The sequence below is a fragment of the Hypomesus transpacificus genome, chromosome 14, assembly GCF_021917145.1.
Source record: "Hypomesus transpacificus isolate Combined female chromosome 14, fHypTra1, whole genome shotgun sequence".
NCBI classification, from domain to species: Eukaryota; Metazoa; Chordata; class Actinopteri; order Osmeriformes; family Osmeridae; genus Hypomesus; species Hypomesus transpacificus.
In genome coordinates, this window is record NC_061073.1 from 1,983,352 (window position 1) to 2,010,915 (window position 27,564).

Below are 27,564 nucleotides of genomic sequence, written 5' to 3' on the forward strand. Positions count from 1 at the left end.
AAACTTGACTTGGCTAAACTGCTGTTTAACACGGGGCCATATCTAATATTAATCGACTTTTGTTTTTGTTCCTGGTTTGGCTTATGGCCAAAATAAAGTTTGTCTGATCCGCCACCTCAGTTTTTAACCCCTTGTAGTTCTGCAGTCTGTCAGATCCGGGAACGTGAAACCAGCCAGACTCTATCCAGTTTACCAGAGCATTAGCTGTGACAGGGTGAATCCATCTCTTTTATGAGGCTGTGTTTGGTGTGTGGCCTGTGCCAGGGTTTGGAAGGGCTTTCTGCAGTCTCTCAGAAGAGCAGACTTGAGTTTTGTAGAGGTTTCATCCTGTCAAACAGCCCATACGGAAGGAGTGAATGTTGTAAGTGAGCTGAGGTTGAAGAAACAGTTTAGGGTGTGAGGTCCTGACATGCCAGATTTGAAGTGGAGAACGCCCCCAACCTACTCCTCCACTCCTGTCTTCAGCAGCTGCCCCCCCTCCCCGCCCACTATGTGGGCTTCCTAACTTTCTTCAAAACCCTTGTTTATCTCCCTACAGTCAGTCAGTCTCTGTGTCTGTCTGCCTGTCTGTCTGTCTCTCTCCTTACCTTTCTTCAAAGCCTTATCCTTCTCCTTCTCCTCCTTCTCTTCCTTCTCCTTCTCCTCCTCCTTCTCTTCCTTCTCTTCCTTCTCTTCCTTCTCCTCCGCTTTTGCAGGTTCGTTCTCCTTCTCTTCCATCCCCTCCTCTTTCTGCTCTCTCTTCTCCAAGAGAGGCTGTGACGGAGCACTATCACCTGTGTCTGCAACAGAAACAATTCAATCAGATATACGAGGAAACTCATTTAGGTAACACTTTACATCATGGTGTACATTAACTACCGTTACCTACTGTAGCAACATGTGGCTTTACTAAAGTTAAAGCACTTGATCACCCTTTAGCAGTACAAGTTATTACAGGTGAAACTTGGCATGGGGCCCAGGGGCAACTGGATGTTAACATTTATCTTGTTTTGGTAACACAATCTTCAACTGCCTCTTGGCAACATTCACTTACCCCTTACACCCCTCCACCATACTACAATACACCTTCTGGTACAGTCTGTTCGAGATAAACACACTTTTGAGAAAGATCAAAGGGTTACGATTGGGGTTAGCCTTAAGTTGGCTAAGCGAAGCCCGAAAAACCCTGAGTAAAGACGAACAGAAGGTGACTGAGGTCTCCGGTTCGACTTCCTGAACTTCCTCCTCCTGCCTATGAGGCTCTTGGATCTTCATCCATCTCTCTTAGTGTCAGAGTTAGGACGGGGAGCTCCATCTGCACGTCGACTTCAAACGGGAACAGGTGCGGACACGCACGATAGCCTACCCTCTCTTTATCCGCGTGGGGGTCTGAGCGATGGATTGTGGAGGAAAAAATTTGAGACGAGCAAAAAAAAAAAACGAAGCTTTGATGACTTCCCTTCGCCGCTGTGGATGTTGTCATGGTGGTTTTGTGGGGCGTTCTTTGACGTTATCCCTGTGTCTCCGAGGAGGTTATACATGGAGATAGCAGCCAAGCTGTCTGCAGGCTAAGGGCACCAGCCAGAATGACCCAGCAAATGGTCTCTACTTCCTGTTGGCCCTGGGAACTTCCTGTTCTCAATTCTGGAGTGTATGACCAATAACAACTTCAAAATTGGACAGAGAGGTTATGTGAATACAGTGTGTTTGCAGACTGAGTGTCAATATCATTTGATATGGTCATAAATATGAGTATATGAAACGGTATTTGCTTGACAGCATAAACCCATTTGTGTGTCGTTATTCTACAGAGCACCTTCAGTCTCTACTGAGGACCCTCCTGCTCCAGGCAGCTGGGTGCTGTCCTGTTCTGTACGCTAGCAGGCTGACGTCAGACCAAACAAACACACCGGGTCAGGTTCGAGGCCGTTAACCCCGGCTTCTGCTACCCTCTCATTTACAGGAGGCCTCCTGTGCCCTCGGGGGCCGACACTGACGCATGGCCGAAATTATACACACACACGCGATGACGACGCGTCCATGAGTTCAGCCCCGGATGACAGAGCCAGGGAGATGTTGCTCTGTGACTCAGAGGCTAATTAGAAGGCTCGGAGTGACACGGCGCATTCCCTGAGACGGGCAGCTTTCGGTTTCGGATGACACCCTTCTGGAAGAGTAAGCCGTTTGGCGCGGAAAACGCTGCCGAATTGAGCCGTGACGCACACTTTGAGGTTCGGGCGTTTTTTTGTGTTTCTCTCGTCTGCATAAGCGCTGCCCTCTGGGACAGGTGAGCTGCCGTCGAATAAGCGGGAATAGAGGCGTCCGTCAGCACTCCTCCTCCGATCTGACTGACTCTGCTCGATGGCTCTTTCTGGCTGATCAATTACAAAACTGGAGACTGGACCGTCTAATGGAGTTTGATTCCATTTTAGTGGGAAGCGCTTCCTCCACATTATGTCCCGGGTAGACAGCCAGGCAGAGATACCACACACACACACACGAGACAGAGCTAGGAGGCAGGCCTAGCGTTCATGTTTCATCAGCTATACTGGCCAGTCACATTCAGTTCAGTAGCAACAAATCCGTGTTTTTCTGGACCTCTGAACGCAGCCCTGGTTTGAAAGGCAGGACATCCTCGCTGCCCTTCCGGCTGCACCATGCGGAGGAAGGTGAGCTGCCCTCTTCGGCTGGGGGCGCGGGGCAACAGCGCTAAAGGAACAGAGATTAGCATAACTGGCCTCTCAGATAAGCACGCTGCTTCCTAGCGGGAAAAGCTGCTTCACAATGAACAGCAGACACCGTAGGTAGAATTAGAGGGCGATATCGCAGTTGACTCAAATTCATGTGGCTTCTGCATGTTCAAGTTCCAGTTTGGTATCTTTATGCTTGTGATGTTCCCTTCCAATGATTTCTTTTATAAATGAAAGGGTTCCACAACCCTAACTCAACAGATAATCAAAATCTCTTTTTTACAGCTGTTAACCCATTATATGGCTGCACTGCTTCAAACAGTGACAGATTACCAAACACCTGGCTTGACATCGGTTGAGTTAAGGCTGTGGCGGTCTTTTGCAAACCATAACTCCCCACATAAAATGTTGTCTTTGGTTTATATGTAACTGTATTTTGAGATCCCAGCACCCAGTTCAGTCTCCCTCTAAAGGACAGGTGTTCCTGGTCAAGACAGACGACAGACAGGGCTCCATGTTTAAGGTCCAGGGTCATTGTCAGGGTTAACCACACACACGTAAACACCCCCCCCCCCCACACACACATACGTAAACACCCCCCCCCCACAGAAACAGGAGGAGCTTTGTGAGGACCTGCAGCAGTCTTATCAGTCGAACTCATCTCTCCAACATCAAAGATGTCTTGTTCAAAGCCTGGTTTGCCCACATCAGAGAGAGGGAGAGAAACGAGGGGGAGGGAGATAGAGATGGGGAGAGAGAGAGGCCTGTAGGGACGATAACAGTGGCTGTACTACCGAGGTGTAGTACTAACCTCGTATGAACTCCTACAGACTACAGTTTACTCCATGTACACCACTACCTTTTGGAGAGAACATGAAAGGAAAAACTAAACTAAACAGGCAAGACGTTGGACGCTCATTTGGGATGAATCTAATTACTCTGGGTCTGTGCCAACATCAGAAGTTCTTGTGCTCCATCAGTCTGTCCGTCCATCTCTTCTCTCATCTTACTGCCCAGAGCTGAAGGGGCTCCTAGAACAACAGAGTTGTGGAGAGGAGTCAAGGTTCACCGTAGCAGGAAACGTGATAAGGAAGCAAAGGAGTTCTGAAAACAGGCCGAAGCCCTGAGAAAACACACACACACGCACGCGCACACACACACAGGGCCAGAGCCAAGCACTACACAGTCACCGTAACAACATGAGAGCACCTAGCCATGTAGTTACTGTGTGTCAGCACAGGGCTGTTGTTTTACTGGCCTCCTTCCTCCCTCACTGGAGCCAAAACACAGCACTCACATACACAAGGCTTCCTTCTAGCAAAACATGGAGGTTGCAAACCATAGATGGGCAATGTTTGTGTAAAAACCATTTAAGAAAAAAAAAATATATATATATAATAATAATTTATATATAGATAATATAGATTAGATTTTATTTTAACAACAACAAAATAAATAGCCCGACAAATCTGACAGCATCATCCCTCATGGGTTTGTCTGCTCATACACTGTCTATGTGCAGCGGTGTGTCCGTTTCGACTCCCTCTCTCTTCCATCTCAATCCCACCAACCTAGCGCTGTTTAGAACATGACCAGTTACATCAGGATCTTACAGTGGGTTACATCACTTCTGATTCAGCCCCCTATTCCTCCAGGTCTCCTGGGAGACACCATTAACCACAGATTAAGAGAGAGCTGGAACCCTTTTACCTCTCTTTATCTTTATCTTGCTCTCTCTCTCCCGCTCTCTGCATTAACACTTGGAGATTAAAAGCCAGTCAGGATCAACGTCAGTTAAACCCAAGATAAACACATTTCCTTATCCCACATTCATTGCTGCTGGTGAGGAAAACGTCACAAAGTCACGAGTAACGCAGTGGAAATACTTGGGGGCATTCACTCTTCAAACAGGATGCTTTTTAAGGATCTGACCCAATCCCTGCCCCCCCCACACACACACACTATACCTTCCACCCCGTCAAATTGCCCCCACTCCAGCCGGCCCCCCTTGCCCTCAACTCCCCCCACCCCAGCACCTGCCCAGGTGAACCCAGCAGGACCGCGTTGGCCAGGGTGACATCTTACGGCTGGGTGCACACACAGCACTGGGAGGTGTCGGCCCTGATCTCAGAGCCCACACAGCACTGGGAGGTGTCGGCCCTAATCTCAGAGCCCACACATCACATCAGTCATTAGCCCAGCTGGGCTCTACCCAGGCATTAACAGGTAATTGTAGGGATGAAAGAGAGAGACGCACACACCTCGACAGGAACTTCAAAAGACCACACACTGGACCAGCCAACAGATAGCTCTATTATCTAAAGGATACTATAGAAATTTTAAGAACAACTAATATATATTTTTTGTATTATCACTGTGATATAAAATATCAGTGTTGGGTTTCCAATGCATACACCACACACAATAATGTGGTATCTGCATTGAAAACCCAATACTGTGATATTTACATGCCTGATCTGTCACCAAGTACTAATAGGAGAACGGTATGCTTCCCCTCCGGATACACGGTCTGCACCCAGACACCTGAACTAACTCTCAGACATGGCGTGCCCACGCCATCACTCACTGTCAACACTTCTGCTTCTCCACGTATCTCGCCTGTGGGAACAGGACAACCAACACTATCCGCTTTCCCTAGCGCGCCCCAAGAAGTCCACGTGTTTCGTCAAGGCTCACCTCACAGGGATCGTCCTTCAGGAAGGACTTTCACGGAAACTGGCGGACTGACAAGCAAACAGACACTTCATGCAGCCCGCGGTATCCGGCTAGCAGCTGGTGAACATATGGAAACTTGAGGCAGGGAGAAAGGTTTATGGGAAAGAAAGTCAGAACGGCATCTTCTTGGACAGTCTGAGGGTTCACTCATTCGGCCTTGTCAGTCCACTTTGGAGCGAGTGGTGAGAAAACACAAAAGTGTGTTTCTCAATCTGTCAATCAGCGCTCTTTGCGTGTGAGAGGAACATTGTTTTGAACCATTCTCCCCCCCATCCTCTCCCCCCACGCCTCCTCGAGTCCCACTCCAGTCCTCGTCTCTATGGGTCTCCACGGGGCCCTCCACCCTGCAGGCCAAGAGGCCAGACCTCCAGCCCCGGCGGTCCAGAGAGAGGCGGCCGAGGCTGGGACAATAGAGCAGGGAGGGGTGGGGGGTGGTGGTACCATCTCCGTGACCTCTGTGACCCTGAGGTCTGACCCTACCACGCCCTGCCATTCACGCCCTGCTTTTTAATTGGCCTTTAAGCCTGCTGCAGGGTGAAAGGGCCGGCCTAAAGGGTCAGAGGTCAAACATCGTCCCTGAGAAGGGAAGGGTAATGGGGCTGAGGGTTGGGGGGGGATTCACAAACACATCTCTATTCTCAGTGATGGCCTAGAATCATCACATCATTATAACTGTCAAAACAGAGAATTAGGAGAAATCTGCGGATCTGGGGCCTGTAATTTAAACTCTTTAAACTGTTTTCATTTCAGTTATTTATGATGGTACAAATATTGGCAGAGGGCTGAAGTAAGAAGCTCTAAAACTCTCCCAATCCCTCTGTGCTTTGGAGCAATTTGGTAGGAATGACTGACACACACACACACACACCGTCCTTCCCTTTGAGCCTCTGATACATTCATAAAGAGTTTGTGGTTGCATGTCTGTGTATGAATGCACTCGTTTGTGTTGGGAGAATAAACTGGAGTGTGTGTGTGTGTATACGTGTGTGTGGTTTGGTATTTCATCCCCTCAGTCGGTGATGAGAGGCTACAGCAGCTTAGGCGGATCAAGGCCGGCCCGGAAAAGAACACTTTCTCCAGATGGCGGACAACTGCACAAGAACCATCTCCTCCATTCTCCCTCCCACGCCCTCCCTCCCATCTCTGTCCCTCTCCCTTTGTTTCGTCTCTCCTTCTCTGCAGCAAGGACCTCTGGCTATCAGCAGACGGGCTTGACATGTCAAAACACAAGAAGTCACGACCAAAACTGAAAGTAGGCTAATTAACAAGAGACAAAAACAGGAGGGAATGGAAGTGAAGTACAACTCATCCCGGCTCCCTAGGAGGTGCAGAAGTCTCCGAAGTCTGTCGTTGCCTAACCTTACGATAGTGCCCTAGATTTCAACACTCGTAAACCTGATTAGTGAGCTATCAATTATTAAGACTCGCCACCCCATCCTGCTGAGGTGTGCGTCTGTGTGTGTTTCTGTATAGTGTGTGTGTGTATTTGTTAGATTGTGTGTTTTTATATGCGTGTGTGCTTGTCTACATGTGTGATTGTGCGTGAATGTGTGTGTGTGTGAGAGAGATTGTGTGTTTCTGTATGTGTGAGACTGTGTGTAGTAAATGCGCGCGTGTGTGTAGTGGAACGTACACGGTTTACTGCTGTGACAGACCTCCAGTGCTGCTCTAAGCTTTATCCAGCAATGTTGTACACCAGCAGATATACAGTACTATGACACTGGGAAGGCTGGGTAGGCCTCAGTGAGACAGGCTAGTCTATTGGGGGGGGGGGGGGCAGATCCAGGCCCCAGCTCCAGCTCCTAGCCTCATACCTCAGGCCCCAGCCCCTTGCTCCAGCCCCCTAGCTCCAGCTCCTAGCCTCAGGCCTCAGGCCCCAGCCCCTAGTTCCAGGCCCCAGCCCCAGCCTCATAACTCAGGCCCCAGCCCCCAGCCCCCAGCTCCTATCTCTAGGCCCCAGCCCCTAGCTCCAGCCCCCAGAGTCCAGCCCATAGCTCCAGCCCCTAGCTCCAGCCCCTAGCTCCAGCCCCCAGCATCCAGGCTTCTCCTCTGGTTACAGAGGACTATGTCTCCCTGCAGCTCTTCCAACAGGCTTGTAGTTTAGGAACAGGCCGGTCCGACACGCAATCACTGACCTGACCACCGTCTCCCTTTACATGTTCAGTGCCAAGATCAAAAATACTTCCGACTTCCATAATATATTATATTCAAGGTGACCTGGGCTCTCGGTTCAATATCTCTCATATCTCCACGTCTCATCTCTACTCAGGCTGGTGCACACACACACTTCCGTGCCACCACAAACTGTGCTGAACTATGACCTCCATCTATTATGTTATGTCCTTTGTTTAAAAAAAAAAGTTAAACACTGCTAAAGTGTACCCAGGCCAACTCGTGTCAGCTGACTTTCCGTAGTTCTAACCTTCACGCTAACCCCTGCTGGAGCGAACATTCAGCGTAGCAACCGGCTCGTTCAAAAGTCAGACGTGCTTGGGTTAGACGCTGACCGGGAGCACGGCTGCTCCGAGAGACCGAGCTCGTGGGGGGTTACCTAGGCCGTCACCTGGGGCGTCTGTGACCCTCCGTGACCCTCCCTGGGGGTCAGGGCATGCCCTGGCACAAGACTGGGAGGGTGGAGAGATCAGAAGTGTCTGTTTGCATGCTCAGGTCACAGCTAGCAGGCTAACGCACTGGGTCACAAAGGGGCTTCGACCCCACCTGGAGTCAACGAGGTCCGCAGCTTTCATTGACAGGGTCCTGAAAAATGGTTTGGTTCCAGATATTTCTTTAGTTTTTCCTTCCTCCTCTGCTGTGGACTGGGTGGGTGTACAGTGTGAAGAAGCTCTCTGGCTCTACTGCAGAGATGGCTGTGGCGCCGACTCACTTGTCGTTGTCGTTTTAGAACACATAAGAGCAGAGAACGGATTCTCCTCTACCATCCCACTGAGACCGCTGACAAAGGGAAACAGAAGACAGAAGAGATAGGTAGAGACTGTGTGTGTGTGTGTGTGTGCTCGTGCAAGGGGGGTGCAGTTTTGTAGAGTGAGTGTAAAAGAGAGAGAGAGAGAGAGAGAGGGAGAGAGAGAGGGAGAGAGAGAGAGAGAGAGAGAGAGAGGGAGTTGGGGTTTACAGGACGAGTGCGAGACAGCCAGAGGGCAGAGAGAAGCGTCCTGTATGACTAACCTGCCAAGCACTTGTTAAAAACAAATAGGAGAGCGACAACTCTCCGAGAGGCCATTGTTCCCTGTTCTACTGCTGTGCCGCGGCTTCAGCGGGCAGCTTTGATTTCAGTCCGGAGAAAGGCGCTGAGTCACTGCAGCAGCAGAGAGAACATGCTGAGGAGGACACACACACACGCACCTGCTTCTCTGCTACCACAGTGTGTGTGTGTGCGCAAGCGCGTGTTTTGCTGAGGAAGCAACCACAGAGAGAGCGGATGGTCAGGGGAGAACCGAGGCCAACTAGCTCACGCAGCAACAATACGACCCAGCGTCTACGCCAGAACCATGCACCAAACACTCATTACACCTCATTACACAGGACCCGGCGGAACCTTCCGGAGCGCCGTGGCTCGCAAGGATATGAGAGAAAACGTCATCCACGACCTATGGCAGACGTGTCGCGTCTTGACTGGGTTAAGGGCGTTTGGAACACCACGAGAGCTCCCAGACAGACTGGTCTCTCCTGAGGGCTTATTAAGCGAGGAGGTGCACTTGATTTAGTGTCTGGTACCCCCCCCCCGGGGGCAGCCAGGCAGACAGATGAGCAAGGTAGATGACTCACCGTGACTCACAAAGTGAGAGTAGATGAGAGATTGACACGGTAAAAATCATACAGCTTTCAATTACCTGTGCATCTGGCCTGACAAGGGGTCTACACACACACAGGTCTCTGGAGGTCTCTTGTAAAAGTGCTTGTGACTCAGAAAGATTTCAAAGTCAATACGTTTGTGTGTCAGGATGAAGGAAAGAGAGGACGCACACACCAAGAGCCATGATGATCTGACACACACACACACACAACTTAAGTCATCACATTTACATTTAGCAGATGCTCTTATCCAGAGCGAACATGTTCATCACTGATTGCTTAGGATTCAAACCAGCCAGATTCATACTCTGACTGGTAGTGGACATTGTAGCTCATGTTTTGCTCATGTGTTAATGAGTAAGACCAAGACACACCAAGGACAACAGGAAGGGGGAGCCAGAAACAGGCCCTGACTAAGCGTCCAGGAGGGGAGAGAGAGGCTGGGTGGGTCTCTCTTCGCAGGCAGAGTGTGTGACATACAGAGAAAGCTCTGTCCCCAGCTCCCTGGGGTCACCTAGAATACAGCTGACATTTAGGCTGCAGAAAGAAGCCACACACACACACAGTTTCATGGCAGATAAAGCAGAGACCTAAGAGAGAGCTCATCCCATTGTGGACCATCTCAGGTAGCTTTGTTAGCGCTCACCACTTAACCCTGTTAGGTCCCAGCTCCCTCTCTAGTTACATCAGACGCGCACACGTAGCCATGCGCGCGGGGAACTCAGGGGGCTAGCAAACATAGGTGCAAGACTGCTATCAAGTCTGTGTGTGTGTGTGTGTGTGTGTGTGTGTGTGTGTGCACACACGTGTTACCTGTGTGTGTGTTACCAGTGTGTGTGTGTGTGTGCGCGCGCGTGTGTTACCTGTGTGTGTGTTACCAGTGTGTGTGTGTGCGCGTGTGTTACCTGTGTGTGTGTGTTACCAGTGTGTGTGTGTGTGTGTGTGTGTGTGTGTGTGTGTGTGTGTGTTACCAGAGTCTTGTCCAGTGTGAGCCTCCTCCAGAACCAGGCCGGTCATGCAGGTGATCTCCCAGTCCTGCAGCTCTGTGCTCCACAAGGCCGGGACCAGCACGCTGTACTGAGACCTGGAGGGGAGGAAGGAGAACTGGGTTTAAACTGGATCTCATGCCCTTTTCATTCAGAGTTCGTCCTCCTGGAGCTATGCCCGTCTCCCAGGTCAGATTAGTAAACAAACAGTCCCTTTGATCAGATTCCCTGCTGAGCTTTCATCCACTTTCCAAAAACCCCCACTTTCATTCCCTAACCTCATTCAACTATTTAAGATCCATTTAGGACCCCGCATAGCGGTCTGAAGGGATGCCAGATTCAATTAACACTCGAGGCTCAATGACATTAGCCAAACCTTTACTGCCAGTGTTGTGGAAGCATTCATGCGAAACCACATGGACACACACACACACCTACACACACACACACACAGCCTCTCCTTGGCGCTAGCGCTTACATAACCACCGTGAAAGGGAGAGAGGCAGCACTGAATTGGCCTTGTCAGTGAAAATGAAGCAAACGGCTTTTCCCTTTTTATTTGGGCCTGCAGGGATTGCAGGCAAACACACAGTGCCCTGCAGCAACACACGATGGTGAAGGGGAACTCGCACCACCTCTGACCCGGGTCACATCAGCTTCCAGGAAAACTTCAGAAAACAGTTGATTGTAATGTCCCTTTGCGGCCGGGCTACTTGGGACCTTGTTACATAAGCGGCGTGAAAGAGGGCGCGAGAGAGAGAGGGAGAGACAGAGAGGGGACAGAGAGAGATGGAGGGAGGGATGTAGAAACTGGCCTGACAGAGGTGCTAAACAAATGACCTGTCGAGTCCTCTGGGGCGGGGGGGGGGGGGCAGCTGTGTCAATGGGCCCTGAATGGAAGGAGGGAGGGGGTGGACAGAAGGAGAGGAGGGAAGGATGGAGGAGGGTGGAGAGAGGGAGAGGTAAGGGAGAGGGGTGGAGAGAAGGAGGGATGGAGAGAGGGAGCAGAGAGACAGAGAGAGGGGGCAGAGAGACAGAGAGAGGGGGCAGAGAGACATAGAGAGGGGGCATGCCGTGGCCTCTATGGAAAAGGCTGAGTATTGTTGTCACACAGCTTGCTGGTGACGAGTGACTGACTGTGAGGACAGAACTCCATAGAGGAGATGGATGATAGATGGAGTCCATCATTAATCAGTTTATTGGCATCTGACTGCTCCAGTCTCACCACTGAATTAAACCCACAGATGAGGAGAGAGAGAGGAGAGAGTGATGGAGTGTAAATGAGACAGAGAGAGAGACAGAAAGCGATCATGAATGAGTGAGTGAGAAAGACAGAGAGAGAAAGAGGGAGAGAGAGCGTCAAGAGTAAAATGATATAAAAGATCACCTATTTACAACCAGACATTTGGGTGTCATGAATGACAAATGGCAGCTGTAACTAGTCGATGGAAGATTTATTCTCCCCTCCAATATACTCTCCTGTGTTCTCCCCTTCTCTCTCTCTCTGCCCAGCCTTCATCTTCCATGGCCCACTCGCTCTCTCTATCCATCTCTCCAGCCCCCTGCCTCCGCAATGTTCCCCTCCATCCATCTCACTCTTTCCCCCTCTCTCCATCCCCCTCTCTCTGCCTCTCTCATAGTGCCTGGCTATGATGTAAGACAACTCTGGGACCTTGGGGACAGAGGCCACTTAGTGGTCCCCCTCACCCCCCCAGGCCCCCCCCCCCCCCCCCCCCCCCCCGGTGAAACCATGCCAACCCCGAGACAAGGCCTCAGTGGCACCTTGCCCGCTGTCCACTCACTGGCTTCCCAGGGATCCAATGAGAACAGCAAAGACCTGGGGAAACTAACCCGGGTTCACAGAAGCCAGGTTACAGAAAGGGGGGTGGGGTTCAAAACTGTATCTGTAGCCGTCAGTCACGAACACCCACGACTTCCACGAGCGAGACCACACGCGAGGAAGATCTGTACATCAATGAGAACTCTGAGGCTTTGAGCGCTGACGTCACGGGGGGGGGGGGGGGGAGAGACCTGGCATTCAGCCATGACGCAACGACTAGCCGACCCTACAGTTCTCCATCCAAAGTCAACTGATAGAATGCATTACCTCCAGACAAGTGAGCCAGACAAAAGAACAATTGAAGGATTCGGTTGAGGTATTAAAACAAACACGATAAAACATACGACAGAGGCGGCCACGGGTGTGTAAACAAACTCGGTGCCCCCTCCGAGTTGTCATGGGGACGGCTTGACGTCAACAAAACAGCGTCCAACTTTGAATTTCCATGTCACTGATTTGAATTCAGGAGGGGGAGCTTAAATGAGTTGTGTCGGTTGAAAACTTCAAAGGGAAGTTCTATTAAATGGCTGTGCATTTAAAACACTGTTGAACAGAACTGCAGGGTATTGCCGACACAGAAGACACTTTCTTACACAATTCAAAACAATGTTTGTGTGGTGAGTTATGGTATGTGAAAATCCTCAAAAGAAAGGAACAGTAAGTATAGTTATCATAGACAACTCCCACCACAGAAACTCAGTGGTATGCAGCAGAAATAAGACTCCACTTTAGGTACCGAACAGCATTTCATTATTGTTGCACTGTGGTTGAGGTAATAGTGTTGATGCATACCTGCCTGGTATCTGAGATGTGGTTACTTTGCAGTACGGCTAGTAAATACAGACTCGAACCATGAAAATACTGTTAGAACTATGCACTTCTGGTCATGTGAGTGCAGCGTGCGAGTGCAGCATGAAAGTCGTGCGACTGCAGCGTGTGTGTGGCGCGAGTGCAGCGTGTCACTGCAGCGTGTCACTGCAGCGTGCGGTCCACTCACACGTCCACAGGCACCCTGAGGAGCAGGGGCAGGGTGGTCGCCTCGTCCCCCAGGGCCAGCAGCCTGGGCTCCAGCAGCTGCAGGACGGTCAGGCCGGCCCGGAACACCGCCGACAGCCCTGGGCACACGGGGAGAGGGGGAGGAAGGGAAGGGAAGAGGCGTGGTTCTAAGGAGAAGGTCCGGTTCGAAGCAGGAGGTGCGGTTCGAAGGGGGGGAGGTGACCGGGTGTTACCGTGCAACATGATGAGGTCCCACACAGCCAGCACAGAGTCCCAGCAGGGCAGCGAGGTGAACAGGGTCAGGAACCAAGGCATCACAAAGTGGACGGGAGATACTCCCACGTCCTCCTGGAGGGAGGAGAGACGGGGGGGGGGGGGGGGATGTTGAAGATGGAGGAAGTGGGAAAGAGGGTGGGGGGGTCACAAGCCCCTCACCAGAACAGCTCTATTAAGAGTCAACAATCAAAGCGCTAGAGAGACAGAGAGAGACAGAAAGAGAAGAGAGAAACGGAGAGTGAGAGATAAACTGAGAGGTAGAGAGAGAGGTAGAGAGACAGAGAGAGACAGAAAGAGAACTGAGAAACGGAGAGAGAGATAAACTGAGAGGGAGGGAGAGAGAGAGAGAAAAAAGAGAAAGAGAGAGTTAAGCTCCTGTGGTGTGCAGGGCAGCCAGCCACTCTGAATGGGGCAGCTTTCCTCTCAGACTGGCCGAGTCAACAGCTAGAATCCCTTCAGAGACTCAAGCGGCGCAAATGACAGAGAGATGATAGTGGAGGGACAGGTTTGTGTGTGTGTCTGGATAATAGCACTCAATTAAGGGGGCCTAGGCAACAGTTAAGAGGGGCTTGAAAAGATTGAGAGGGGTGGGGGGGAGGGAGAGAAAGTGAAAAGAGAGAGCGGAGAAAGACAGAGGGAGAAAGAGAGGGAGGTAAAGAAAGAGGAAGAGAGAGAGAGATTAAATGAGGGGAGAGGGAAGGAGGGAGGGAGAGAGAGAGATGGACCAAGGGGCCCCACCTGGTGATGGACAGGCAGGTCCCAGGTCTCAGCACCTGGCTATAACCTGGCCGGCTTACTCACCATGTGCTGGGAGAGCTGGGGCTTCCTGTGCTTCAGCAGCTGGTGGAACACCTTCACCTGGTGCTGGACCCTGACAGGCGGGCGGGAGGGAGGGACAAAACGAAAGGAGGGGGAGAAGTATTCCTCTCGTGTTTACTATGGTTAGGTAGGTCTTACTTTGATAAGGTAGGTCTTACTTGCAGCAGGAGATGTTTTCCTAAAGAGCTTTTCCTCGTTCAGAGGTGGGATTTACTATTGTACGGTAGGTCTTACGTGATGAAGGAGAGGTACTGTGTTACTAAGCTCTTTGTAGCAGCGAAGGTCGTCCTACGATGTGGTAGGTCTTACTTGTTGAGGGAGAAGTCGAACAGCTGAGCCAGGTACTTGGGCTGCTCCAGCAGGGCCACAAGCGCCCAGAAGGCCTCCTCCTCACCCAGATGCATCAACAGCACCGCGGCGATGTACGACATCCCTGAGGCACACACACACACACACTTTAAAATTCAAGATTTTAATTTAAAAGAAAAAAACAACATTGTTATAGTTACAGATACGCAATATCTGTCTTTAGTGATTCGTGGAACTAATGTATTCTTTGAACTCTGCTGCCCTCAAGTGGTGGACAAACATACTGCACAGATTATATATGTGACCACTAGGGGCACCCTGAGTAAAGCTTTTGCAGTAACATGAGGTTGGGTCAGTTAAATTGTTTTTAATGCCATTCACATTTTGGCTTGTAGCCCGTGAGCTTACCTTGGGTGTAGCCAATCTTGGAGTTGTACTTGGCGTAGGCGATTAAGACCCTGAAGAGTTTGGCCTGACCCTCGATGGCCTCCGGACTTTCCCCCATCAGCGAGCGGTGCGTTGGGAAGGAGCGCTCTGCAGAGAGACACATCCAGGGGCGCTTGTTTTCAAATGTAGTTGGAACATCTTTTTTTAATGAACTGAGGATGCATATGTTAAATGTAAACCTCTTGATAAAAGGTGTGTGTGTGTGGGGGGGGGGGGGGACAGATTTGTCATTTTCCAAAAATCATGAAACCTACAGTAAGCACCTGGCCAGATCGCTTGCATGACACTTCAAACGTAAGCGTCACAAAAACAAATAGGCTGCACCCAGTTCCCAAAACAAGCGCGCCCAATGCACAGGGACTCACGCAGATCCAGAGCCACTTGACGGAACACTGTGACATCAGCGCTGGAGAAGGTGGAGTCCGGAGGGAGGTTCGGGGCGTTCCGACAGGCTCCCAGGGTGTTCTCGGTGTCGTTGAGCGTGGCGATGGCTGACAGGATGCTGTACTCACTCACCCCCAGGTCCACCAGTGGCCCACGGATCTCAGTCAGACACCTCTGTCAGTCACAGCAGCAGGCAGGGATTTCACTACTAGGGTTGGGATTGAGGGGTTGGAGCCATACTGGTGGTCTGTGGTTCAGGGCCAGCCCTAGGGTTTTGGGGCCCCTAAATAAAAATAGTGTATAGGGCCCTTTTGATTGGCCCAAAAATAAATTTATTAAACTATTATTTAACTTTAATAAGTTTTTTTGAAGGGGATCCGAACCAATTGCGGGGCCCTAAACACATGTTTAGCTTGTTTATTAGGTCGAGCCGTCCCTGTCTGAGGGGACTGCACCACTCTTATACTGGCACCTCCATCCCTCCTCCCCTGTTAGAATACAAATATCTGAGGTCAACTTGACCAACTTTTAACCACAGATGACGAAAGAAAAGGAGATCTCTCTCTCTCTATTTCAGTCTATAGCTCTTTCTCAGTCAATGCATTCTGGGTGTTGACAAGAGTGTTACCCTACATTTTACAGCAGATTCTAGTCTTCCTTTAATCCATGTGGTGGTGGTGATAGTGATACTGGAGACCCAGCAGCCAAAGCACAATTGGGGGGACAGTACCTGATAGTTAAAGGCACTGGAATCCCTCAGGCTGTCGATGTTCAGCAGACACTTCCACACACGGCCTCGCAACACCGGAGGAATGCCCATCCGGATAGACCGCTCCATCTGCAACAGTCAGATGGCTTTCAGGCATCATGAACCCTATACAGCGCTGCCTAACGTGTTTGTGAATCAGTCAATGACGTTACCCTTGAGGAGAAAGCTGAGAAGTGAACTAAATTCAGTGTAGGCCTATCTTGCGTAACAGCTTGAAAAATGATATGGAGCATAGCCATCTGCTTCGCTCTCTTTCACTCGTTCAAACACACACACCTGGGTCAGGGTCTGTTACCTGGCTCCTGCATATAAAACTGGATCCGTTCCAGAAGCTAAGCAGCTCACACAGGTCCTTTACCCGGGTGGCGCTGAGCTGGGGATAGCTGCAGAGACCAACAGTAGGCTATTACAGTAACGCCCGGCTACTCAAATAGCAAGGATCCGATTCCTCCACAAACTTTAAACTTACGTTAACGACAGGTAAAACATAAAATGTACATGGATTATAAGTAAATAAATGTTATCCTAAAAGTGTGGTTTTGCAAAAAGAAAAGTTTAGAAACAATTAAGTTATCAAAAAACAAACAACCGTGTGTGCACCTGTAATCGTGACATCGATGTATTTTCTTTCCCTTACTCAAAGCAAAACCGAATTCGTCAAAGCTTAAATTCTCAGGGCGTCTTTTGGCAGAGCTTTTCCTGCTGCCACTAGAGCTACTTCTTTTTCTCATTTTTTAAAACAGAATACGTTGTCAGTGGTTAAACACTTATAAAAGCTACAAACACACTAACGTCACCAGTTAGCTATCTGCTTTGTTCAATGAGCTCTGCAAACGTTCATTCAAACACCGCGCCCCTTTTCCGTTTTCGTCATTATAGGCCGGGGAGACATTAGAGGGGCGCTGTTCAAGATCAACAATATTTCTTAGCGACAATAACAAACTGGGCTGTCTATTCAGTTTCTGTCGTTTTAAATTAAATTTTCTCTACAACATTATATTAAATAGAACTATAAATAAATCACTACAAGCAATATATTTGCCGTATTTTAATAAGTTATGTCCTCAACTTGCTGTTTTTTGATTGGCGAGAAAAAACGGGACGTAAATTCCTCATTATCCAATTGGTTCAGAAAGTAGGTTAGTGGTGCTGCGGCAGGCATGACGGCGAAAAGAAAGTGGGTCACAGATTGAAAAGCGTTTATGTCACTGTTCTTACGGACTGGTTATATTTACCGACAACTTCAATGTGTCACAGCACAGGGGTTTTAATGTAAGTACTTATTAGTTTATTATCATCCATTTCACGTGGATGGGAATAGTCCGTTTTGACGATGAAAGGCAGGCGTTCCAATGTGTGTTTTTCCAGATTTAGCCAGACTTGCTACTGTGTGATGGTGGTGGTAACACTAGTGGTCAAAGAGGGACGGTGGCTAATGCTAGCAATGCAAGAGCAGCCATCAAGCCAGTTTCTTAAGATAAAGTCAGCTATTTATCTGTCAATATTAAGATAACAATGGTAGTGTTTATGGGCTTTAATGTATGTGGACTGGAGAGGTAGCGAGCTAAACAACAAGTCGACTTGCGAATGTCTTACACTGGTCATGTCAGCTTTACTAAAATAGCTAATGCTAGTAGCAAGCGAGCTAATGCTTGGGCCATACCCGTGACATAACACCCCGAGCTGAGTTATGTCTGAGGTCGGAGGCTGAACATGTAATCTTTATAGCGGGGAACATTGGGGCTATTAAAGCTCCGTGCTTCTCTGGCACTTTGCCTCGTCAACTACATGTCAAATTGAAATTCAGACTGCCAAGCTATCTAGTGATTATGCGCAATGTACGCCTTGTAGCCAGGCAATAGGTTGGCTTGCTATCTCTGGAAGTGAGGCAATCATCTACCAAGCAGTGTAGGTAGATATCTGAAGATGTAACAAGTTACTTGAATCTGTTTTAAGACAAAACATCGGCTTGCAAACGATATAGCTAGTGTCCTATTCGCCTCGCACCACAGCCTTGCACACTGTCATTGCGCTGTCAACCAGCCTTTTAGTTGCGCTAATTGGCGTCATAGCGTTTTCTCGCACATATCCAGGGACTACAGATGTCACACTCAAAGTATCTAGCCAGAAAAACTTGTCTTGGAAAGTGCACTGATTTTGAGACTTGATTGTGAGTTGACAAGATTTAGAAACTGGACCACAAGCACTTTAAGCTGCATAAGCATTAAGCATTACTTAATTTAGTACCTCCTGCATGTTGTACTTGAGATCTTGTTGTAGCACTTTCTCTTACACAGACTGCAAAATGGTTTGCGATGTAAACTTTCTGTTAAGTTTATGATCGCACTACCACATCAGAATGTTGTAATATTGTAGTTGTGATCATGTAACTTCTGCACTCTCTAAACACTGAAACCTGCGGTTAGGGACTTCTGATCCTTGATTATTTGCAATAGGCTGCCTATATGCAAAATTGGTAAAACGAATAATACATCTGGTCAATATATAAAATGTAATTTAAACACTCGGACCGAATATCCAAGAAGAATAATCAGCTTCCACCTCAAAGGTGTTCTATTCTGGCTATGATTCTTGTAATTATGCACTTACATATGTTGAGAGTATGTAACCTATGGTTTTAAATGTAACAGTTTAGGTGAACTATAACCTAGTTCACTTTTAGAGTGTCCGTTTTTTTCTTTCTTGCTTTTGCAGTCTTTGCACTGGGTCGCCATGGTGTTTCTGTTGCTAAGTCCAGACCAGGCTAGGCTAAAAAGTGACGTACTTGTGTCTTGGACTCAACAATGCTGCTTTGTGGCATGGCCCCTAGACCTAACTTTGCCAGGGAACTTTGGCTGTACGTTTGACTAGTCCTTTAATTGGCAGTGAGCTGTGCCACAGTTTGTCAAAGTTCAGTCTCTTCCTGGTCATACATGTTACATTTAATGTATTTAGCAACTTTTATCGAAAGCGATATACAAATAGTGCACAGAAGCTGCAGAAGAAAATCAAGATCAGATGAGCATAGTTCTAACACAATTTTGGTGTTCAGAGTGAAGGAACGGTCTGTATTTACCCGGCACAGTGATCTGGGTGTTGGATTTCTTGTACAAATGTTTATCTGACTGTCAAGCCTTAAAAAGCCTTATATGAGCTTTCTGTGGTGTGGGTGTGTGTGTCACACACCCACACCACAGAAACATAACTTCTACCTCTGAAAAGGTATATATTATATATATATAATTCTTACCTGAAGAATGTGGATAAGTGGTGCAATTAGCATTTACAGCTTTTCAGAGGTAGAAGTTATGTTTCTGTGGAGGGGTCATGGGGTAATGTCCATTTGGAGGGTTCATGTCCTTTTAAAGGGGTCATGTTCATGTGGAGGGGTCATGGGGTCATGTCTCTGTGGAGGGGTCATGGGGTCATGTCTCTGTGGAGGGGTCATGTTCATGTGGAGGGGTCATGGGGTCATTTCTCTGTGGCTGTCTTCCTACTTCCCTGAAGCCAGATGGACTGGATGAAGGGCCATGCACTGGCTAGCTATCACTTCCTTGTTCATGTTACAATGGCCCAAATTGTTATTCTCATTTTAAAGAAGTTCTCATTTTTTCTTTGAATTATATTGATGATATCAAGATGTCCAATTAGTTCAATTCTCGTAAGGTTATTTCAGTTATATCCTCTTCCCCCAGTGTTCTACCCAGATGCTACACATAGGCTTTGTGATCACAGCTCTGTCACACGTTGAAAGGAATAGGAAAGATGTACACAAGCTGGTCTTGATCCAGGCTACCGCCTCCCTCTGCCTCCCTCTGCCTCCCTCTGCCTCCCTCTGCCTCCCTCTGCCTCCCTCTGCCTCTCTGCTCCTTGTGATGAAAACCACCAGGCCATCTGACGAAAACCAGGGAAGGGAAACAACTGCTGACAGATTGGCTCGGCTGACCCACTTTCCCCTCTGGTCGGCCCCGGTGTTGTGTTGAGGCTTTGCTGGTTCTTTGTCCCACTAAACACAGGGAATAATAATAAGTGGGCCAACGATTTTTTTTTCTAAGTTCAGGTTAGAAGGAAGTAAAAGGAGAAGCCTCATAAACCGACACAGTAACCCATAAACGCCGTCATCTGGGAAGTGGTGTAAAACGAGTGGAATTGTACTTGTTATTTTTTTGTTTTGTTTCCCCCATGTATACCTACTATAAATCAGGAAGCCTACGCCCCATCTTGGTGTTTTTAATCCCACAAAAAATCAATTAAATCACAATTACTTTACGTTCCAGGGTTTAAGACTATTGTGGAATGGCTTTCTGAAAGGGGAAAGAGGACCTTATCTTGAGGGAAGCAGACATCAGAGAAGAAGAGGAAGTGTGCCTCCTTCACAAGCCCAGGTAACTTCCTGTTGTTTGTGTTTGTTAATTAGTGTGCAGACCCATCATTCTGTAATAAAAAATACATCAAATAAACATTTTGTAAAACAGTGCAGCATTATTTGAGCATATTACCCCTTTTCACCACAGCATATAGTGTGCAATTTTTTTCTAAAGTGAAACTTTTCAACCTGTCTCCGTTTCCTCAGCAGTTAGATTGTGTGGATGGAAGGAGATGCATTTGAAACAGAGGACGTTATGAACATCTGTGGTGAGAGCCTTAGCCTCATCCCAACACTGTCATCCCTAACCTCATCCCAACACTGTCATCCCTAACCTCAGCCCAACACTGTCATCCCTATCCTCAGCCCAACACTGTCATCCCTAACCTCATCCCAAAGCTTTCATCCCTAACCTCATCCCAAATATGTCATCCCTAACCTCATCCCAAAGCTTTCATCCCTAACCTCAGCCCAAAGATGTCATCTTGATTTTCATCCCATGCTGTCACCCTAACCTCATCCCATAGCTGTCACCCTTAACCTCATCCCAAAGCTGGAGCTTGTCATCACTTTTTCCAGAGATTCATCATGATCATCTTAGAGGACTGTTGTGTTACTGTCCATAGTAGGGATGGTCTTGATCGTTTTGAGGGTCACAATCAATGTCGTCATAAGAGACCTCATTCCACACAACTATGCTGATAAATGCACGTCGTATGCTAAATCATTAATTATTTGGGGGGGGTTATATATTATAGTCATTGTTTATAATTGTTATGGCTGGTATCATCTTCTATTCCCTCGTAGTATGGTTTCATCACTGTTATATAACTGTAAAGTGTGTCGATAAGGTGGTATTTAAACATAGTGTGTGTGTGTGACCGTATCGCAGATGATCTAATGGCAGACCAAAGGATGGACATCACCTCCACGATGAATGAGTTCATGTCTCCTAGCTCCACTGACCTCATCAGCAGCTCCATCCACCCCCCAGGCATGGACTTCACACGCAAGAGGAAGGGCAGCACCTCCGACTACCAGTGAGCAAGCACACACACACACACACACACACACACATACACACTTACTGTTACACTCCCGCTCACTGACGTGCTGGTAAATTCTGTATAAATGAATCCATTCATAAGTTATCAGTCATGCTATCGGTATCGCATTCTGCCTTTTGTATTGTTGAGAATATGTGGGCCATACTTGCTGATACGTGCTGACTTTCCTGTAAGTGCCATTTATTAATAACCGGACGGGCCAGAGTTACACAAAACCATCTGGGAAGTCGTCCTCGGAAAACAGTTTGGAAAAGGGCAAGCCCAAAAACTACTTTGTGATTGGATGAGCCATCTGTCTGTCACCGTCTATCCCTGGCTAACTTCAACCACCTGTGGCTGCCACCACCACACATAAGATCCTGATTGGTCCAAACCATAAGTTCGGGCACAACTGGATAGCTTTTTATCTTGGCAAGATGGATTCTCGCTTGGTTGTGATCTCTCAAATCCATCTGTCTCACAAGGTTAAATGGTCAATGCTGTGTTGACAGAAACTAATTATCACGTTTCTTTTCTTGACAGAATTGACGGCTTTTCCTTCGAGTAAGTGACATTTCCTGTCATCTTTTCTAATCCTGACACATTGAGGTCACCGATGGTTGAGCGCCAACTAACTTTTATTTTTCTCCTCCTCCTCAGTGACATGGATTCTGACAAGGACAAACTTGGAGGGTAAGTTCGTTATGACAACAGAAGATCTGGATTTGGGGTTTGATATGAGATGTTTTTATGTGGGCTGTCTGAATAGCTTTCACACCTTATATTCATCACTATAAAAGAGTTGCCAGACACAGAAACAGTGTTGATGGGGTAGCTAGAAACTCACACCACCAGAATGATTGTATGAACATTCATCTGATTGTCACATTATTAGCATAGTGTTGCTGTCCTGACCTATATTGGCTACATAGTTGCAATACTTGTGTGTTAGGAGGCAGAAATGCAAGAGACAAAGGGGTTGGTTCCAAACCCACATACTTCGACTGCGTTGTCTTAATCTCTCTTTCTATATCTTTTCTTTTTTTTTTTCTTCCTCAGTGACCATCACGGAAGGATAAAGAATGCCAGGTATGCAGCCTCTCTCTACTTGTAGTTTCTAAATGAAAAGCCTCTCTCTGTCGTCAGTGAGCCTGGTGTTTGGGGGTGAGGAGGTGCTTTGATACAGCCCTCTGTAAGATCCTAGAGAGCGCAAAGAACGTGAACAGCGCGAACATCGCCACAGCTGGTAGGCTTTGCAAAGTAGTTAACCTCTCTGTCTTTCTGCCTCTCTCTCTCTCCCTGTCTTTCTGCCTCTCTCTCTCCCTCTGTCTCTATCTCTGTCTCTCTCTGTCTCTCTCTCTCCCCCCCTCCCCCCCCACAGAGAGGCCCACAGCCAGATTGAGAAGCGCCGACGGGACAAGATGAACAGCTTCATCGACGAGCTAGCGTCCCTGGTGCCCACCTGCAACGCCATGTCCCGCAAGCTGGACAAGCTGACGGTGCTGCGCATGGCCGTCCAGCACATGAAGACCCTGCGAGGTGGGAAAGGTGGAGCTCACTGGTTAAAGGGGTCGAAAAAAGTAGTATCTGCCTAATAAATATGCTTTATTATTATTATTAGGCCCAGGGGTTTATAATACAGTAGTCAACTTTGTAGTAACCGCTAGCAGACGGTGTGTAGGTCAAATCATGTGTTTCTGTGACTACGACAGTAGCTGCTAGGAATGCCATAGCTATGCGTTTGAGTGGATCCACTTAACCGTTCGTAACTTGGCTGGATTTGTGTGTGTGTTTGTGTGTTCAGGAGCAGCCAACCCTTACACGGAAGCCAACTACAAGCCCTCCTTTCTGTCAGACGATGAATTGAAGCACTTGATACTGAGGGTAGGTCCATCACTTCCTCCTCCCTAACTCGCAGCCCCCCGCATGTTGTGCCTTTGAGAGAAGGACTCGACACCAGTCGACTGATCGTCTCCCTCCACTCGTGTCGCTGACTCTGCTGTTTCTCCAGGCATCGGACGGCTTCCTGTTTGTGGTGGGATGTGACCGCGGGAAGATTCTCTTTGTCTCAGAGTCTGTCTTTAAGATCCTGAACTACAGCCAGGTATGACACACACACTTACTTCTCTCAGCTGTCAATGTTGAAAGTGTGTATTTGCAACTTCCTGACTGTTTCCGAAACGCAATTTTCTTCTGTAAAGTTAAACTCGAATCACTTCACTTTTTCTTTACCCCCTCCCCTTTTCCTGTTTCTCTCCCCCCTCCTCCTCCTCTCATCTCTCGCCCCGCCAGAACGACCTGATTGGCCAGAGCCTGTTTGACTACCTGCACCCGAAGGACATCGCCAAGGTGAAGGAGCAGCTGTCCTCTTCAGACACGGCCCCGAGAGAACGACTCATAGACGCCAAAAGTAAACCGCCTCTCGTCTCACCTCTCAAACGGAAAGCCTCCTCCCTTCTTCTCCTTCGCACGCTCCCTCCCTCCCTTTTCCATGCTCTTTCCTTACACTCCTCTTTCTGTCTATCTCTCTCTCCTGCCTAGGCCTGACAGTAAAAACCGAATGACCCCCCCTTACCTCCCCTCAACTCCACCCTGACAGATAGATAGTGACACAGGATGTTGGCTTGGGTGGTGGTGTGATGTCATTGTGCCCCCTCCCCTGTCCAGCGGGTCTCCCGGTGAAGACGGACATCGCCCCCAGCCCGTCCCGGCTCTGCTCCGGGGCCCGGCGCTCTTTCTTCTGCCGGATGAAGTGCAACAGGCCCTCCGTCAAGATGGAGGACAAGGACTTCCCCTCCACCTGCTCCAAGAAGAAAGGTAGAGACGCGTCTCGTCTGTGGTCCACGCGAGGTTTAAATACTCAGTAGGCTAGAAACACAGCTATGTGAGACTTCATAATGCATTTTTTGTACAGGAAAAATTGCAAATAATGTATATCTAAAAGATAACAATATGTTTTTATAAATAAATAAAATTAACAAATTTAAAATAAAAAAATTAATAAAAATGCACAAGGCCAATATTGTAATCCTTCCATGTTTTCATGGTGCTCTCATCTCTCTCCAGCGGACAGGAAGAGCTTCTGCACCATCCACAGCACGGGCTACCTGAAGAGCTGGCCCCCCACCAAGATGGGCCTGGACGAGGACAACGAGCCCGACAACGAGGGCTGCAACCTCAGCTGCCTGGTGGCCATCGGGCGCCTGCACCCCCACATCGTCCCCCAGCCCGCCCACATTGACATCCGCGTCAAGCCCACCGAGTACGTCTCCCGGCACGCCATCGACGGCAAGTTTGTGTTCGTGGACCAGAGGTGAGTTCTGGGAGTCATGGCGGTTCCAACCTCTCTCGCTCTCCCAACACGTTCGGAACTCTTCGTTTATTTCAAGTCGTCACTCAATCCCTTCTCTCCTTCATCCTCCATCCATCCCCCTGTTCCCTCCCTTCATTCATCCCTCTCGCCCCACCTCCACCCATCGCCCTCTCCCCTCCTCCATCCATCCATCCATCCCCTCCTCCATCCCCCTCTCCCCTCCAGGGCCACAGCCATCCTAGCCTACCTGCCCCAGGAGCTCTTAGGGACGTCGTTCTACGAGTACTTCCACCAGGATGACATCGGTCATCTGGCAGAGTGTCACAGACAAGGTACCTCACCTCCATCCAGACTTCTATATGGCCCAGAGGACGTCTATGGGAGACGTCTACAGGGTACATCAGTGTAACGCCGGGCTGTGTTCTGGTCTGCAGTGCTGCAGATGAGGGAGAAGATCAACACCAACTGTTACAAGTTCAAGATCAAAGACGGCTCGTTCATCACGCTGAGGAGTCGCTGGTTCAGCTTCATGAACCCCTGGACCAAGGAGGTGGAGTACATCGTCTCCACCAACACCGTCGTCTCGTGAGTCCCACCCGCCTCGGCCCCCGCAGAACACCGGGTTCATGAACAGAAACTGTTAGCTGTGTAGTTAGGAATGGTCATTGTGGAGAGGTCACCATTGTCTTTGTGTGTGCACCAATGACACGCAGCCTTGACTTATTGACTAACATTGTCTAAGAAGCACATGTTTATTTATGATTTTTGGGGGGGGAAATCATACTCAACATTTGAGGTGTGTCTCCACTCTCCAGGTGCAGTGTGTTGGAGGGGGCTGACCCCAGCTACCCCCAGTCTGCAGCCTCTCCTCAGAGTATGGACAGTGTGCTCACATCTGAGGGTAAGCATGCACCTGACACCCTGGAAGCCCATATCCCCTACCTACTCCCTCACAGCCTATACCTCCTAGCTCCTAGCCCATGTATCCTTGCTTCTACTTCCTAGCCCATACCTCCTAGCCTCTACCTGCCAGCCCAAACCTCCTAGCTCATGCCTCCTACCCCAAACCTGCTACTTCCTAGCCTCTATCCCCTACCCCCCAGCCTCCAGTCTCTAGCTACTAGCGCTGTCCCACCTCCTCACCCAGTGTGTGACAGTGTCTGAATAGCAACCTGATTGGTTTCAGGAGGAGGGCGGCGGGCGCTGCAGACGGTGCCAGGAATCCCAGGTGGCACGCGGGCGGGAGCGGGCAAGATCGGGCGCATGATCGCCGAGGAGGTGATGGAGATCCAGAGGTGAGATACGAAAGACGTCGGTACGGCAGCAGACTTTCACGACGACAGGAATCATTTTAATATAGCAACGTGTCAGGTTTCTTTTCTGGTCGGGAGCGTCATGGCGACGACGAGGAAGTACCCAGTGGCTGCGTTTACGTAGCGTCTGATTCCACGCCAGTCTTCTGTTGTCGATGTTGTCATATCTCAACGCCTCATTGGGAGTAGAATAACCTGAGCATCTGTCTTCAGGATCCGAGGATCGTCTCCCTCCAGCTGTGGCTCCAGCCCTCTGAACATCACCAGCACACCCCCTCCTGACACATGCTCCCCGGGGGGCAAGAAGGTGAGGCACACCCCCCCACCACCACCCCTAACAACCTCCTTCCCTCACCGTCTCCCCACCAACCTCCTTCCCCTCCTCCTTCCCTACAGACTGTCAATAAAACATATACACCCGCACTCTGTACATACCTACACACCACATCCCAGATAACTAGCATGTTCCGGCGATGGCCTGCCTCCTTGTCTGTGGTTGACGTGTGTGTGTGACGGTGGTCTGGTCTGCAGATCCAGAACGGGGGCACTCCGGATCTCTCGCTGGCAGGGGTGGTCCCTGGACCCGACTCTGTGGGGTACCCCTACTCCGTCATGAGTAAGTCTCCCGCTCGCCCTGCACACAGTCGTCATCTTTCTCCCTCCTGTCAAATGTCATTCATATAGCCCTTGTTGGTTTCTTTTAGTTATTTCAATTCTGAACTTTAAGGGTTTAAGGGGTTTATGTTTTTATCCTTTTTGGGGGCTCATTTGTCCCACTACGCCCCTTTTACAAGCAACGTCACAAAAGGCTTCGCACACACCCTTAGACTGTTGTCGAGGTTCCAAATGATTTATTTTTAAACTTCAAACCCCGGTGTAACCGTTTCCTGTCCTGTTGCCTAGGTGACGCCTCCCACCCCAGCATAGACATCATGGACGAGCCGGGCTCCAGCAGCCCCAGCAACGACGAGGCGGCCATGGCCGTCATCATGAGTCTGCTGGAGGCCGACGCTGGTCTGGGGGGACCCGTAGACTTCAGCGACCTGCCCTGGCCCCTCTGAGGGGGAGGGGGGTGAGATAGGGAAGGGGGGGGGGGGGGGGGTGGGGGGGGGGGTAAGATGTGGGAGGGGGCCACAGGGTGTAGTGATTCTGAATCTTCTAACATCTCTTACTCCTAGAAAGTATCCATCTGTGGGGACCAGATAGGTCTAAGCTAATGTTTAGCCACCGGGTTAGCCATGTAAATCAGTAGGTTTGACTGGACTGGGCTCTGGGTCCCATCACTCTTTTTGGGCTTCAGCTACACAAGTCACTTCACCCTCTTTCTGGGTCGTTGGAAATGGCTACCTCCTTGATGATTCCTATCCACTCCACTCAGACCCATGTCTCCAGGCTCTGGAGAGCAGGAAGGGTGTTTGAGAGCAGGGCTCATACTTTCACACGTCCTGGGATCAAGGCCCCCACAACTCCTGGCTCCTGGCCGGA

The 27,564-nt window shown here is 49.2% G+C and overlaps 2 protein-coding genes across 4 annotated transcripts; one reads left to right on the forward strand and one right to left on the reverse strand.

Annotated features, from left to right (window-relative positions):
- Positions 1-666: 666 nt before the first annotated feature.
- si:ch211-266k8.4 (carabin) lies at positions 667-16,926 on the reverse strand (the record flags this gene model as incomplete). Its single annotated transcript, XM_047033445.1, has 11 exons — positions 16,642-16,926; positions 16,337-16,424; positions 16,003-16,110; positions 15,254-15,446; positions 14,850-14,975; positions 14,442-14,565; positions 14,115-14,184; positions 13,271-13,385; positions 13,039-13,156; positions 10,187-10,299; positions 667-779 (listed from the first exon to the last, which is right to left on the reverse strand). Coding segments are annotated over exons 1-11 (1,299 nt in total), but the record flags the coding sequence as incomplete, so codon positions are not given.
- A 236-nt stretch (positions 16,927-17,162) lies between these two features.
- Positions 17,163-27,159, forward strand: arntl1a (aryl hydrocarbon receptor nuclear translocator-like 1a). Of its 3 annotated transcripts, none has more exons than XM_047034990.1 (20): positions 17,164-17,313; positions 20,319-20,426; positions 20,615-20,676; positions 21,300-21,447; positions 21,997-22,017; positions 22,114-22,146; positions 22,513-22,542; positions 22,835-22,992; positions 23,258-23,337; positions 23,465-23,557; positions 23,746-23,863; positions 24,121-24,270; positions 24,520-24,766; positions 24,992-25,098; positions 25,201-25,351; positions 25,582-25,667; positions 25,953-26,061; positions 26,293-26,386; positions 26,611-26,695; positions 26,983-27,159. In XM_047034990.1, the coding sequence occupies exons 3-20, from the start codon at positions 20,631-20,633 to the stop codon at positions 27,138-27,140; spliced, it is 1,914 nt and encodes a 637-aa protein (XP_046890946.1). In that variant the 5' UTR covers positions 17,164-17,313; positions 20,319-20,426; positions 20,615-20,630; the 3' UTR covers positions 27,141-27,159. The 3 variants fall into 3 exon arrangements, with proteins under 3 accessions (XP_046890949.1, XP_046890946.1, XP_046890948.1); XM_047034992.1 differs by having other exon boundaries at positions 20,618-20,676; XM_047034993.1 differs by lacking the exon at positions 20,615-20,676 and having other exon boundaries at positions 17,163-17,313.
- Positions 27,160-27,564: the final 405 nt, after the last annotated feature.

Excerpts from the sequence above, each read along its gene's own strand:
- arntl1a (XM_047034990.1), top strand. The coding sequence starts at position 20,631 with ATGGAAGGAGATGCATTTGAAACAGAGGACGTTATGAACATCTGTG. Across the intron at positions 24,767-24,991 it reads TTTGTGTTCGTGGACCAGAG|GGCCACAGCCATCCTAGCCT; the intron begins GTGAGTTCTGGG and ends TCTCCCCTCCAG. Across the intron at positions 26,062-26,292 it reads GAGGTGATGGAGATCCAGAG|GATCCGAGGATCGTCTCCCT; the intron begins GTGAGATACGAA and ends ATCTGTCTTCAG.